The sequence below is a fragment of the Scyliorhinus canicula genome, chromosome 14 (genome assembly GCF_902713615.1).
Source record: "Scyliorhinus canicula chromosome 14, sScyCan1.1, whole genome shotgun sequence".
NCBI lineage: Eukaryota > Metazoa > Chordata > Chondrichthyes > Carcharhiniformes > Scyliorhinidae > Scyliorhinus > Scyliorhinus canicula.
Window position 1 is genome coordinate 160749726 of NC_052159.1, and position 14574 is coordinate 160764299.

At 49.1% G+C, this 14574-nt stretch overlaps 1 protein-coding gene across 11 annotated transcripts in view; it reads left to right on the forward strand.

The window, feature by feature from the left end:
• The window catches only part of atp11a (ATPase phospholipid transporting 11A), a 242039-nt gene that overhangs the window by 176059 nt on the left and 51406 nt on the right, over positions 1–14574 (forward strand). For all 11 annotated transcript variants that reach the window (XR_005463256.1, XM_038818831.1, XM_038818829.1 and 8 more), the window contains one exon: positions 3193–3258. Coding sequence is in view for 10 of the 11 variants with exons in the window: in XM_038818831.1 (XP_038674759.1) it covers positions 3193–3258 (66 nt within the window). In the remaining variant the exon portion in view is untranslated. The remainder of the gene's footprint in view (positions 1–3192; positions 3259–14574) is intronic.

The following is a 14574-nucleotide window of genomic DNA, read 5'->3' on the forward strand; positions in this document are numbered from 1 at the left end:
ATGCCACCACATCCTTCCTCAAATAAGGAGACCAAAACTGGACACAATACTCCAGATGTGGTCCCACCAACACCCTATACAATTGCAACAACACTTCTCTACTTTTATACTCCAGTCCTTTTGCAATAAACACTAAAATTCCATTTGCTTTTCTAATTGCATGCTGTACCTGCATACAGACTTTCTGCGATTCATGAACAAAGACACCCAGGTCCCTCTGCACAGACACATTTTGAATCTACTTTCCGTTTAGATAATAATTTGCCTTTCTATTTTTTCGGCCAAAATGGATAACCTCACACTTATCCACATTAAACTCCACCTGCCAAATTTTGGCCCATCCTCCTAACCTATCTTTATCCATTGGTAAACGCTTCATCTCCTCTTCACTGCCTGCTTTTCCACCTATTTTAGTATCATCCGTAAATATTTCTATGTTACACTCTGTCAGTGCTTGCAGATCATTTATATAAATTGTAAGCAGTTGAGGTACGAGGACTGACCCCTGCAGCACCCCGCTAGTTGCAGTCAGAGAAGGACCCATTTATCCCGACTCTAGGGTGCAGGTCATCAGGTCCCGGAGACTTATCTGCCTTTAATCCCATCAGTTTATTCAATACCGTCTCACTAGTGATGGTTTTTGCACGAAGTTGCTCAGCATTAACTGCAGTTTTTGGAAAGTTTTTATTATTCTCTACCATGAAGACAGAGGCAAAATATTGATTAAGTGCCTCTGCCATCTCTGTGTTCCCCATTATTACCTCACCAGTATTGTCCTCTAAAGGGCCAACATTTACTTTGGTATCAGTGTTTATATTTTCCAGTACTTGCCCTTCATAGTTCATCTTAGCTCTTTTGATTTTATCTTTAGTAGCTTTTGCTGAAGCTCCCAGTCCTCCAGCTTACCACTAGTTTTTTGCCTCTATGACTTCCTTAACTTCCTTGTTTAGTCATGGAACGTTTTTCTCCCTTTTACAATTCCTCTCGGGAATATACTTTAATTGAGAGGTGTTTAATATCTCCTAAACATCCGCCATTGTTCCTCAACTGTCCTACCCTCAATTATCTGTGCCAGGCTACTTGGGCCAACTATTTCCTCAGGCCTGTATAATTACCGCTGCCCAACGCTAAAACACTAGTATGGCACTCTCTTCTCTCGCTCAATCTGAATTTGCTGTGATCACTCCTTCCAAGAGGCTCCTTAACGATAAGACTATTTATCAACCCTTCTTCGTTACATAATTCTAAATCTAAAACAGCCTGCTCCCTGGTTGGCTCCATAACATATTGCTCGAAGAAACAATTCTTCATGCACTCTATGAAATCTCCCTCGGGGTTATCCTTGCTGATTTGATTAATCCAGTCAATGTGCATGTTGAAATCACCATGATTACCATTGTGCCCTTCTCACCAAGCCCCCATTATTTCTTCGTTTATACTATGTTCCACTTAGAAGCATTGCTTGGGGGCCTGTAAATTATTCCTACCAAGGAGTTTTTTCCCTTATTTTTTATTTCCTCTCATTGATTCAACATTTTGGCCCTTAGTGCCAATATCATTTCTTAATACCCCTCCTGATCCATCCTGTCTATTCTTGCGGAATACTGAGTACCCTTGGACATTCAACTCCCAGTCCCGGTCCCCCTGCAACCATGTTTCAATAACCCACCAAATCATACCCATTTGTCTCTATTTGTGCCATCAGGTCATTGACTTTATTCCAAATACTGGGTACACTTAGGGGTAAGGTTTTTAAATATATCCGGCTGATTTGTCTTTCCCTTGCAGGATTGTCTTGTGCACTGTGCTTTTCACACATTCTGACCTCCTTTATTCACTTCTGATAACACTCAGCCTCATCTCCAACTTTTACTCCCACAGTCTCCTTACATTTTGATTTTTTAGGTTTCCTTTCCCATCCCGAGTGGTTAGATTGGCCCTGCCTGTTCATCTTGTTAATCTCTACCTGCTCCTCACATGCTGACCTGCTGCTTTGGTTCCCATTAACCATTATACTTCTTGTAGTTTTACCATTAGTTCCGGTCACAAAGTCAGGAGATAGATTGGAAAAGTTGAGACTGTTCCCTCTGGAGAAGAAACTGTTGAAAGGAGATTTAATTTAAATAATTTAATAAAATCCTGATAAGACCCAGACAGGCTACACAAGGAGAAACTGTTCCCATGGGTGAAACATTTAAAATTATGAAGGGAATAGATAGGATAGATGCGGGCAGGTTGTTTCCACTGGCGGGTGACAGCAGAAGTAGGGGACATAGCCTCAAAATAAGGGGAAGTAGATTTAGGACTGAGTTTAGGAGGAACTTCTTCACCCAAAAAGTTGTGAATCTGTGGAATTCCTTGCCCAGTGAAGCAGTTGAGGCTCCTTCATTACATGTTTTTAAGGTGAAGATAGATAGTTTTTTGAAGAATAAAGGGATTAAGGGTTATGGTGTTCGGGCCGCAAAGTGGAGCTGAGTCCACAAAAGACCAGCCATGATCTCATTGAATGGCGGAGCAGGCTCGAGGGGCCAGATGGCCTACTCCTGCTCCTAGTTCTTATGTTCTTATGAACCAGAGGGCACACATTTGAAGTAATTGGCTAAAGAAGCAATGGCGATTTGAGGAAAAGCTTTTTCATGCAACAAGTGGTTAGGATTTGGAATGCGATGTCGCAAGTGCGGTGGAGGAAGAGTCAATTCAGGCTTTTAAAAGGCACTTGGATTTTCATCTGATGGTGAAAGATTTGCAGGGCGACCAGGAAAAGGCAGGGGAGTGGCACGAGGTGAATTGCTCCTTCAGAGACCCAGCATGTCACAGGGGCCAAATGGACCCCTTCTGTGCTGTAATCTTTCTATGATTCTGTGAACTGCCTCCATACACCTGCCTCACATGGGCAACCAGTTAGCCGATGTTATCGGGTTAGTTTTATTGTAACCTAATTACCCACCCAACCAAAATCTCTGAGTTAGAATCACCACGCGCAACTTATCAAACGCTTACTAATGTGTTAATGTTGAAATTTAATATTTGGCTTTTTTATCAAAGTGTATGGACTACCTTGAAACAGTCCATTAGTTTGTATCGGGAGTGGAAATGTTGCAGTTTTCTATATAGCTTTGGCACTTGAAGATAAGACAATGAAACCCGTCTGCTTACTGATTTATTGTAAATCTGTAAAACTTATCTTTTCAGATGTTTGGAAACTGGACATATGGAACCCTAGTTTTCACAGTATTAGTATTTACAGTAACTCTTAAGGTAAGCTTGCTTTTAATCACTTCCACAGAGCCTAAAAACATAGAAGATCATCAGAATTAGGAGCAGGAGTCGTCAATTTGGCCCATTGAGGCAGCTCTGATAGTCAGTAAGGTCATAGCTGACCTGATTGTGGCCTTAACTCCACTTTCTTGCCTGTCCCACATCTCCCTTGCAGATCAAAAATGTGTCCAACTCATCCTTGAATATGTTTGAAGGCCCTGCCTCCACTGCTCTGTGGGGAAGAGAATTGCACAGATTAATAACCCCCTCAGAGAAGAAATTCTTCCTCATTTCTATCTTAAATGGAAGACCTTTTAAAATCTGTGCCCCTAGTTCGAGATTCCCCGAAGAGGAAACATCCTCTCAGCAACTACCCTGTCAAACCCCCTCAAATCTTCAAAATCCCAACAAGTAAAGGCCCAACCTGCTCAACCGTTCCTCATAAAACAACCTTTTTATCCCAGGAATCAGCCTGCTGAACCTTCTCCCATCTGCTTCCAGCAGCAGAATATTCCTCCTGAATTGAATAGACCAACACAGTACACTAAGGGTAGAATTTTACGTCTGTCAGTCGGGCGTGTACCTGACCCTGCCGTGCAGTAAATGGCCCGTGATATGTTGGGCATGTATCTTGATGTCATCGCGCACTTGTACGATATTTCAGTCAATGGGCGGATTGGCTGCGTGCCCACTGACAATTATCCAGCTTCTTGATGGGAGTAAATCCCCAGTTGACAAGATTTTACCTTCCCCGAAGCACAGGAAGCATGGGCAGCTGGCCGAACCGTTTTTCAACTTTTCTGATGCAAGGGCGGGATTAAAGGAATGGAGCTGGATGAAGAGTTGGGAGTTTCAGGGAGCGAGTTGAGTTGGTGTTTTGTGGTTTTGCGAGTGATTTCTGTGTTGGGCTCAGCACAGTGTGGGGCTCTCTGGACATTGCTGTCCTCTGACACCAGGGGTTTGGTTTCCTCTATCTCCTTTTGTGCACAGGTCTAGCTGCAGAGCCACAGATGGGTATTGATTACACAGCAGGGAGCCCCTCTTCCTCTGAAAAAGATGGGAGCAAAGAGGGAGGGGGGAGGACAGAAGCAGAGGAGAGGTACAACTGCTGCCCTGTATCCATAAGGGCGATGATAGAGAGGACGGTTGGGCTGCTGAAGATAAGGGTCCGATATCTGGACAGTATTCGCCTGAGCGATTGTCGATCATCGTAGTTGCCTACTGCGGTCCTCTTGCTCTAACCTGGGGTGAACCACTGGAGCAAGAGGACAATATGGCTGATGAATCTGGATAAAAAGAGGACATTGAAGCTGACTTGGATCCATATCCCAGGCAGCCAGAAGGCGAGGACAAGCAGGCTAACATCAGGAACCTTCGGGGGGGAGGAGGGGAGAGAGGGCACTGATGTTTTGTGAGCAATAAAGAGCAATACAGCATAGTAGCAGGCCCTTCGGCCCTCAAAGCCTGTACCGGTCATGATGCCACCCTTGGCCAAAACCCTCAGCACTTCCTTGTGCCGTATCCCTCTATACCCATCCTATCCATGCGTTTATCAAGATGCCTTTTGAGCGTCATTAATGTAACTGTTTCCACAACCTCCCCTGGCAACACGTTCCAGGCACTCACCACCCTCTGTGTAAAACACCTGCCTCGCACATCTCTAAACTTTGCCCCATGGACCTTAAACCTATGCCCCCTGGTGACTGGCCCCGCCACCCTGGGAAAGAGTGCCTGCCCATCCACTCTATCCATGCCTCTCATAATCTTGTCGATCTCTATCAGGCCACCCCTCAACCTCCGTCTTTCTAATAAAAACAGACCGAGTCTATTCAGCCCCAACGCATACCTAACACCCTCCAGATCAGGCAACATCCTGGTAAACCTCCTCTGCATCCGCTCCAAAGCCTCCACAACCTACTCTTAGTGTGGCGACCAGAATTGTGCGCAATATTCTATGTGCGGCCTCATCAAAGTTCGATGCAACTGTAGCGTGACTTCCCAGTTTTTATACCCCATGCCCCGTCCAATGAAGGCAAGCACTCCGTATGCTTTCTTGACTACCTTGTCCACTTGTGTTACCTTCTTCAAAGATCTGTGGACATGCATGCCCAGATCGTTCTGACTTTCTATATTTCTAAGAGTTTTGCCATTTGCTGTATATTTCCCCTCTGTTAGACCTACCAAATGCATTACCTCACATTTGTCTGAATAAACTTGTTTGCAATTTCTCTGCCCAAGTCTCCAACCTATCCATGTCTTGCTGTATCCTGTTGACAATCCCTTTCGAAATGGTGGCCCAATCTCTGAAGAGCTGGTCTGGCCAGTGAATTCAGCTCCCCACTGATGGAAAATAATTCTAAGTGTGGGCTAGCCGGTGAGAAACTCCCCAAGGCCCAGAAAAGTGACCGAGTGCGATGAAACTAAATGAGAACCAATCCCATAGCGAGCACATTTAACCACGTGTTCCCAGACGCTCACTGTGCCGAGAAAGACAGCGCTTTCAAACGGCATTCGGGTTAGATTGGGGGCCTCAGTGGGGAAAGCGCGGCCGAGCCGCACATAGCCCTGCGTTCTGCACTGAGGAGCTCCACTCACCGCTTCTCCTCAGTGTAGCGAGAGATCGGGACGCATTAAGAAGTAGCATCCCGATCTCCTGGAGCCCGTTACGCAAACCCTGCCTGCCCCCCCCCCCCCCCCCCCCCCCCCCCCCCCCCCCGCCCCTCAAGCCCTAACTCACTATGAGGGGTTCCCTAGAGTCCACCTCCTCCAACCACCCGCGCAAGGCACCCCCGACCCGGTTGGCGTTGTGACAAATGTCAGCTTGGCACCTTGGCAGTGTCCCTGCCAGGTGGCAGTGCCAGGTTGGTGGTACCAGCAGTGTCAGGTTACCACCCTGGGGGCCTCCGATCCCCTGGGAGACCCCCACGAGTGCTGTTCCATCCGGTCCCAGTTTGTGCAATCCAGTACTCAATTGCACTTGCCCGAGCTCTCCGAGGCAAAGGAGATAGATCCCAGTGCCTCGGGAAACTGCATGTTATAGTGAGACTAGCTGTCTTGTTCTGATATGCTGATTTGCTTGTGGGCGGTATTTACATCGCGTTCGATGTTACGAGCCAGGTAGATCCCAGGAGCGGGGTCTGCAGGCAGCGATTATCCACGCTGCGTCGGGGTGCGTTGCCTTTCAGGCGCAGCATGGCCGTCCGATTGAGCCTGTGGTCAGATGGGGTGGGGAACTTGCCGACAGAGCTGGGGGGGGGGGGGGGGGGGGGGGGCGACACTCCCAGCAAAATCTGCACAAATGACGCCTCAAAACGTTTCCATTATATCGCGCCCTATGAGCGCAAGCTAGTGAGGTGTATATAAAAACACAATAAGAGTTTTTTTAAAGACCATTAAAAGGAAGAGAGAAGTAAAAGAAAGCATTGAACCCTTGGAGAATAAAACTGGGGAAGTAATTATGGGGAACAAGGAAATGGCAAAGGAGTTAAACAGATATTTTGCGTCGCTCGTTACTGTCGACAGAGGATACTACAAGCATCCCAGAAATAGTAAAAAATACAGGGGAGGAATTAAATGCAGTCATCATCACCAGAGAATTTTAGGCAAACCAATGGGGTTAAAGACTGACAGGTCTGATGGTCAAAGGGCTGATGGTTTGCACCCCATGATCTTAAAGGAGATAGCTACAGAGATTGTGGATGTATTGGTAGTCATTTTCCAAAAACTCATGGATTCTGGAACTGTGCCAAAGGATTGGAAAACTGCCCTCCTTCATAAAGGGAAGCAGGGAAAATACATGAAACTACAGGCCAGTTAGTCTAACTTCAGTTTTTGGAAACTTATTAGAATCGATTATTAAAGAGAGAATAGCAGTGCATTTGGGGAAAATCATAATATGATCAAGGCGAGTCAGCAAGGTTTCAGGAAAGGGAATCATACCTGACAAATTTCCTGGAGTCCTTTGAGGAGGTATCAGCCAGAGTAGATAGAGGAGAACCCGTCAATGTTGTATATTTAGAGGATCTTCCTCAAGTTGGAGGGCTATAACCAGTGGAGAACCACGGGGATCAGTGCTGAGACCACAACTTTTCACAATGATTTGGTGGAATGCACAGAATGAACTGTGGCCAGATTTGGAGATGACACAATGGTGGGAGGGAAGGCAGGTTGCAAGGAGGATATAAATAGTTTACAGGTTAAGTGAGTGGGCCTAAAATTGACAAAAATAATTCAACATGGGAAAATGTGAGATTGTTCATTTTGGAAGAAAGAATGAGAAGGTGGTTTATTATTCAAAGGGAGAGAGTCTACAGAAAGCTGTAGCACAAAAAGACTTGGGGATCCTTGTTCATGAGAACCAGAGAGCTAGTATCCAGGTGTAGTAGGTAATAGGGAAGCAATGGAGAGGTGCACAGTAAAAGTAAAGAGGTGTTGCTGCAACTGTGCAAGGTACTAGTGAGGCCACATTTACAATACTGTGTACAGTTTTGGTCACCTTATTTAACAAAACATACAATATCATTGGAGGCAGCACAGAGGAAACATATCAGAATAATCCCGAGTATGGAGGGACTGCCATATTAGGAAAACATAGAAAATAGGAGCAGAGGTAGGCCATTTGGCCCTTCAAATCTGCTACGCTATTCGTTATCATCATTTCAATTAATTAACCCTTTCCCACTTTTCCCTAATATCTTTGATCCCTTTAGCCCCAAGGGCTATATCTAACTGCTTCTTGAAAACATGTCCGTCGGCCGTCACCACAATTGGGAAAGACGATTGGGCGGAGAATCGGTTTTGACTCCGAAATCGTGGCGGGTGCTGGGTTCATGCCAAATTGCAATTTCCCCAGTGACTCGACAGTGGCCTCAATGCGTTCCACTCCGCGCATACAGTGAGAGCTGTTTGCATATCATTAACAGGCCTGTCTCGATATTCTCCGGGGCCTCTGTGATTCTCCGCCTCTGCTGTGGGGAATTCCCGGTGACGAGGTTCACTTGTGCTTTTAAAAATCGAGAAATGGGCGCCATGGATGATGGGAAGAGAGAGGAGGTGGGACACGGAGAGGCACGACCGTGGGCTGCCGGTCCTGACACTGGCTGGGATGGGGGAGGGGGGTGACAGGGTACGGGCAGTGGGGCCGAGGGGACCCCCCCACGGGACTGGGGCGGTGACCAGGCTCGGACCTCATTGTCGTGGCCTGCAAGGCAGCCATCTGGCTGATCATCCCACTGACCGCCCACCTTGGCCCCTGGTACTGCAGAGTGCCATTGGCTGTATGCCTGCCCCCAGCCCACTCTCCACACCTACCCCCTGCACCACACCCTCCACCATACCAACCCTCGCCCAACCGGCCATCATCCACGAGTGGGTCATCACGCGTCCTGTCTCAGGGCAACATCCTGAGTAGCCCTTGCACCGAACGGGGGGCTGCAGAGCGTATCGCTAGCAAGGGCCTCGCCAGCCAATGATCCCCTGGCAGCAGGGACGAACGCCAGGACGAAAGGCCCCCACAGTGCTGGGCTCCGATGAGGTCAGAGGTGTGGGGAGGGGGACGTGTGGGGCAGAGCCCGCGGTGCCAACTGGCTCCATCGTGGACCCGGTTGGGCAAGGGCGGTACGGACCATGTAACATGTCGACCTTGCAACCCCTGCAGACAATGGATATTGGAATTCAACCAGCAATGGTGGCATTCCTGCTGGTCGCCGCAGCCCTGGGGGATTGCACTACGGCTGTACGAGCTAGAGCTGCTCGAGGCGTAGGATCATGCAGTAGCGACGTGTGTCCCAGAGGAACAGGAGGCAGCCGGTAACGGAGTGTGCCCCAGAGGAACAGGAGGCAGCCGGTAACGGAGTGTGCCCCAGAGGAACAGGAGGCAGCCGGTAACGGAGTGTGCCCCAGAGGAACAGGAGGCAGCCGGTAACGGAGTGTGCCCCAGAGGAACAGGAGGCAGCCCGTAACGGAGTGTGCCCCAGAGGAACAGGAGGCAGCCGGTAACGGAGTGTGCCCCAGAGGAACAGGAGGCAGCCGGTGAGGATGGAGACCCAGGCGCCCAACATGCCGAGGAGGAGATGCAAAGGAAGCGCCGCACGAGGCCTCATCTACCGGCGCTGCCTGTTATTCGAGGTCCTACCGGACCGGGCATGCCGTCGAAGACTCCGGCTGAGCAGGGGGACAGTACGACATATTTGTCAGATCATGGCGCACCTGGCACCGCGGGAGTATGAGGGGAGAACACCTGCTCCTGGTGGCCATCAAGGTGAAGGTCGCCCTGAACTTGTACGCCAAGGGGTCCTTCCAGGTGCTGAGTGGGGATCTGCCCGGGATCTCTCTGAGCTCGGTGCACAGGTGCATCCGTGCCATCATGGAGGCCCTGGCCGGGATTCTCCAATCCCGTGGCCAAGTTCTGAAGCCGGCATCAAAAGCAGCGCGAACAACTCTGGCGTCGAGGCCAGCAAAAGTGCGCATATTCTGTGCCACGGAAGGGGGCGTCACGGGACATGAGACGGTGCAACCCGGAACTGCGTCACTGACTCCGCGCCAGATCGCTGTTAAATGGACGGCACCAGCAGAGACACAGAGCAATGTGGGAAGATGGCTGCCCGCCGCGCAGTGCAGCGCCGAGGTTCCAGGAGCGGCGCATCGAGGCACTCCTGACGCCATGGAGCAAAGGAGGGAGGCCCTGTACCCCGGACACGGCAGTAGGGTCGCAGTCAACACCAGCCGGCGCTTGTGGAGGGAGGTGGGAGAAGCCGTCAGCGCCGTGGGGATAAATCCCGGGACAGGCAGCCAGTGCCACAAGAAGGTCAATGACCTCGTCGGGGCAGCCAGGGTGAGTACCCCCCACTGTGCCCATGGCACCAACACCCCAACCCCCCACACATGTGGCACTGCCCCCCTTTCCGCATGATGGACGGTACAGCCCTAGCTGAGACCCACATGGCTGCACCCACCCATGCAAGCTGCATTGGCAGGATGGCCTCTGATCCTATGCCAACAGGGGGGGGGGGTCCACCTGAATTGCAGCCCCTCACTGTTCAGAAACAGAGAGCCTTGGACCTCGCAGGTGGACCCGAGGACCGGGAGGTTGCGGATGCAGAGATTGGGGGCGCAGCAACAAGTGAGAACCCACCCCCTGCCTGCCCCCCCCCCCCCCACTCCTGCCTGCCCCCCCCCCCCACTCCTGCCTGCCCCCCCCCCACTCCTGCCTGCCCCCCCCCCTCACTCATAGAACATAGAACGATACAGCGCAGTAGAGGCCCTTCGGCCCTCAATGTTGCACCGACATGGAAAAAAACTAAAGGCCATCTAACCTACACTATGCCCTTATCATCCATATGCTTATCCAATAAACTTTTAAATGCCCTCAATGTTGGCGAGTTCACTACTGTTGCAGGTAGGGCATTCCACGGCCTCACCACTCTTTGCGTAAAAAACCCACCTCTGACCTCTTTCCTATATCTATTACCCCTCAATTTAAGGCTATGTCCCCTCGTGATAGCCACCTCCATCCGCGGGAGAAGGCTCTCGCTGTCCACCCTATCTAACCCTCTGATCATTTTGTATGCCTCTATTAAGTCACCTCTTAACCTTCTTCTCTCTAACGAAAACAACCTCAAGTCCATCAGCCTTTCCTCATAAGATTTTCCCTCCATACCAGGCAACATCCTGGTAAATCTCCTCTGCACCCGTTCCAAAGCTTCCACGTCCTTCCTATAATGAGGCGACCAGAACTGTACGCAATACTCCAAATGCGGCCGTACTAGAGTTTTGTACAACTGCAACATGACCTCATGGCTCCGGAACTCAATCCCTCTACCAATAAAGGCCAACACACCATAGGCCTTCTTCACAACCCTATCAACCTGGGTGGCAACTTTCAGGGATCTATGTACATGGACACCGAGATCCCTCTGCTCATCCACACTACCAAGAATTTTACCATTAGCCAAATATTCCGCATTCCTGTTATTCTTTCCAAAGTGAATCACCTCACACTTCTCCACATTAAACTCCATTTGCCACCTCTCAGCCCAGCTCTGCAGCTTATCTATGTCCCTCTGTAACCTGCAACATCCTTCCGCACTGTCTACAACTCCACCGACTTTAGTGTCGTCTGCAAATTTACTCACCCATCCTTCTGCGCCCTCCTCTAGGTCATTTATAAAAATGACAAACAGCAACGGCCCCAGAACAGATCCTTGTGGTACGCCACTCGTAACTGAACTCCATTCTGAACATTTCCCATCAACTACCACTCTCTGTCTTCTTTCAACTAGCCAATTTCTGATCCACATCTCTAAATCACCCTCAATCCCCAGCCTCCGTATTTTCTGCAATAGCCGACCGTGGGGAACCTTATCAAACGCTTTACTGAAATCCATATACACCACATCAACTGCTCTACCCTCGTCCACCTGTTCAGTCACCTTCTCAAAGAACTCGATAAGGTTTGTGAGGCATGACCTACCCTTCACAAAACCATGCTGACTATCCCTAATCATATTATTCCTATCTAGATGATTATAAATCGTATCTTTTATAATCCTCTCCAAGACTTTACCCACCACAGATGTTAGGCTCACCGGCCTATAGTTACCGGGGTTATCTCTACTCCCCTTCTTGAACAAAGGGACCACATTTGCTATCCTCCAGTCCTCTGGCACTATTCCTGTAGCCAATGATGACCTAAAAATCAAAGCCAAAGGCTCAGCAATCTCTTCCCTGGCTTCCCAGAGAATCCTAGGATAAATCCCATCAGGCCCCGGGGACTTATCTATTTTCACCTTGTCCAGAATTGCCAACACTTCTTCCCTACTCACCTCAATGCCATCTATTCTAATAGCCTGGGTCTCAGCATTCTCCTCCACAATATTATCTTTTTCCTGAGTGAATACTGACAAAAAGTATTCATTTAGTATCTCGCTTATCTCCTCAGCCTCCACGCACAACTTCCCACCACTGTCCTTAACTGGCCCTACTCTTACCCTAGTCATTCTTTTATTCCTGACATACCTATAGAAAGCTTTTGGGTTTTCCTTGATCCTACCTGCCAAAGACTTCTCATGTCCCCTCCTTGCTCGTCTTAGCTCTCTCTTTAGATCCTTCCTCGCTTCCCTGTAACTATCAAGCGCCCCAACTGAAACTTCACGCCTCATCTTCACATAAGCCTCCTTTTTCCTCTTAACAAGAGATTCCACTTCTTTGGTAAACCACGGTTCCCTCGCTCTACCCTTTCCTCCCTGTCTGACTGGTACGTACTGATCAAGAACACGCAATAGCTGTTCCTTGAACAAGCTCCACATATCCAGTGTGCCCAACCCTTGCAGCCTACTTCTCCAACCTACACATCCTAAGTCATGTCTAATGGGCATCATAATTGCCCTTCCCCCAGCTATAACTCTTGCCCTGCGGGGTATACTTATCCCTTTCCATCACTAATGTAAAGGTCACCGAATTGTGGTCACTGTCTCCAAAGTGTTCACTTACCTCCAGATCTAACACCTGGCCTGGTTCATTACCCAAAACCAAATCCAAAGTGGCCTCACCTCTTGTTGGCCTGTCAACATATTGTGTCAGAAAACCCTCCTGCACACATTGTACAAAGAACGACCCATCCAATGTACTCGAACTATATCTTTTCCAGTCAATATTAGGAAAGTTAAAGTCTCCCATAACAACTACCCTGTTACTTTCGCTCTTTTCCAGAATCATCTTCGCCATCCTTTCCTCTACATCCCTAGAACTATTAGGTGGCCTATAGAAAACTCCCAACAGGGTGACCTCTCCTTTCCTGTTTCTAACCTCAGCCCATACTACCTCGGAAGAAGAGTCCCCATCTTGCACCCTTTCTGCCACCGTAATACTGTCCTTGACTAGCAGCGCCACACCTCCCCCTCTTTTGCCCCCTTCTCTGACTTTACTAAAGCACCTAAACCCCGGAACCTGCAACAACCATTCCTGTCCCCGCTCTATCCATGTCTCTGAAATGGCCACAACATCGAAGTTCCAGGTACCAACCCATGCTGCCAGTTCCCCTACCTTATTTCGTATACTCCTGGCATTGAAATAGACACACTTCAAACCACCTATCTGAACACTGCCGCCCTTCTGCGAAGTCAAATCTGTGCTCCTGACCTCTCTACTCTCAATCTCTCGCACCCCAAAACTACAATCCAGGTTCCCATGCCCCTGCTGAATTAGTTTAAACCCCCCCAAAGAGTACTAACAAATCTCCCCCCCAGGATATTGGTGCCCCTTAGGTTCAGATGTAGACCATCCTGTCTATAGAGGTCCCACCTTCCCCAGAAAGAGCCCCAGTTATCCAGAAATCTGAATCCCTCCCGCCTGCACCATCCCTGTAGCCACGTGTTTAATTGCTCTCTCTCCCTATTCCTCGTCTCACTATCACGTGGCACGGGCAACAACCCAGAGATAACAACTCTGTTTGTTCTCGCTCTGAGCTTCCATCCTAGCTCCCTAAAGGCCTGCCTGACATCCTTGTCCCCTTTCCTACCTATGTCGTTAGTGCCAATGTGGACTACGACTTGGGGCTGCTCCCCCTCCCCCTTAAGGACCCGAAAAACACGATCCGAGACATCACTTACCCTTGCACCTGGGAGGCAACATACCAAACGTGAGTCTCTCTCGCTCCCACAAAATCTCCTATCTGTGCCCCTGACTATTGAGTCCCCAATTACTAATGCTCTGCTCCTCTCCCCCCTTCCCTTCTGAGCAACAGGGACAGACTCCGTGCTAGAGTCCCGCACCCCATGGCTTACCCCTGGTAAGTCGTCCCCCCCACAAGTATCCAAAACGGTATACTTGTTACTCAGGGGAACGACCGCAGGGGGTCCCTGCACTGTCTGCTTCTTCCCAGTCCCTCTTACAGTTACCCATCTATCTCCAATCTTTGGTGTAACTACTTCCCTGAAGCTCCTATCTATGACCACCTCTGCCTCCCGAATGATCCGAAGTTCATCCAACTCCAGCTCCAGTACCATAACTCGGTCTTGTAGTAGCTGGAGCTGGCTGCACTTCCTGCAGGTAAAATCAGCAGGGACACTAACGGCATCCCTCACCTCAAACATCCTGCAGGAGGAACATTGCAGTACCTTCCCTGCCATCCCACTTAATTTCAACCAAGTTCTGGCAAACAAATATAAAACAAATAAAAAAATAATAATATAATATAGCACTTACCTGCTCACCCCAATGGGTCGTCTTATTAGGTTAGAGGAGGAGGGCGGGTGGGAGACACTACACGTGTAGTGTCTCGGGTATCCTCTCCACCACAATTTATTGGCTAGGAGAAAA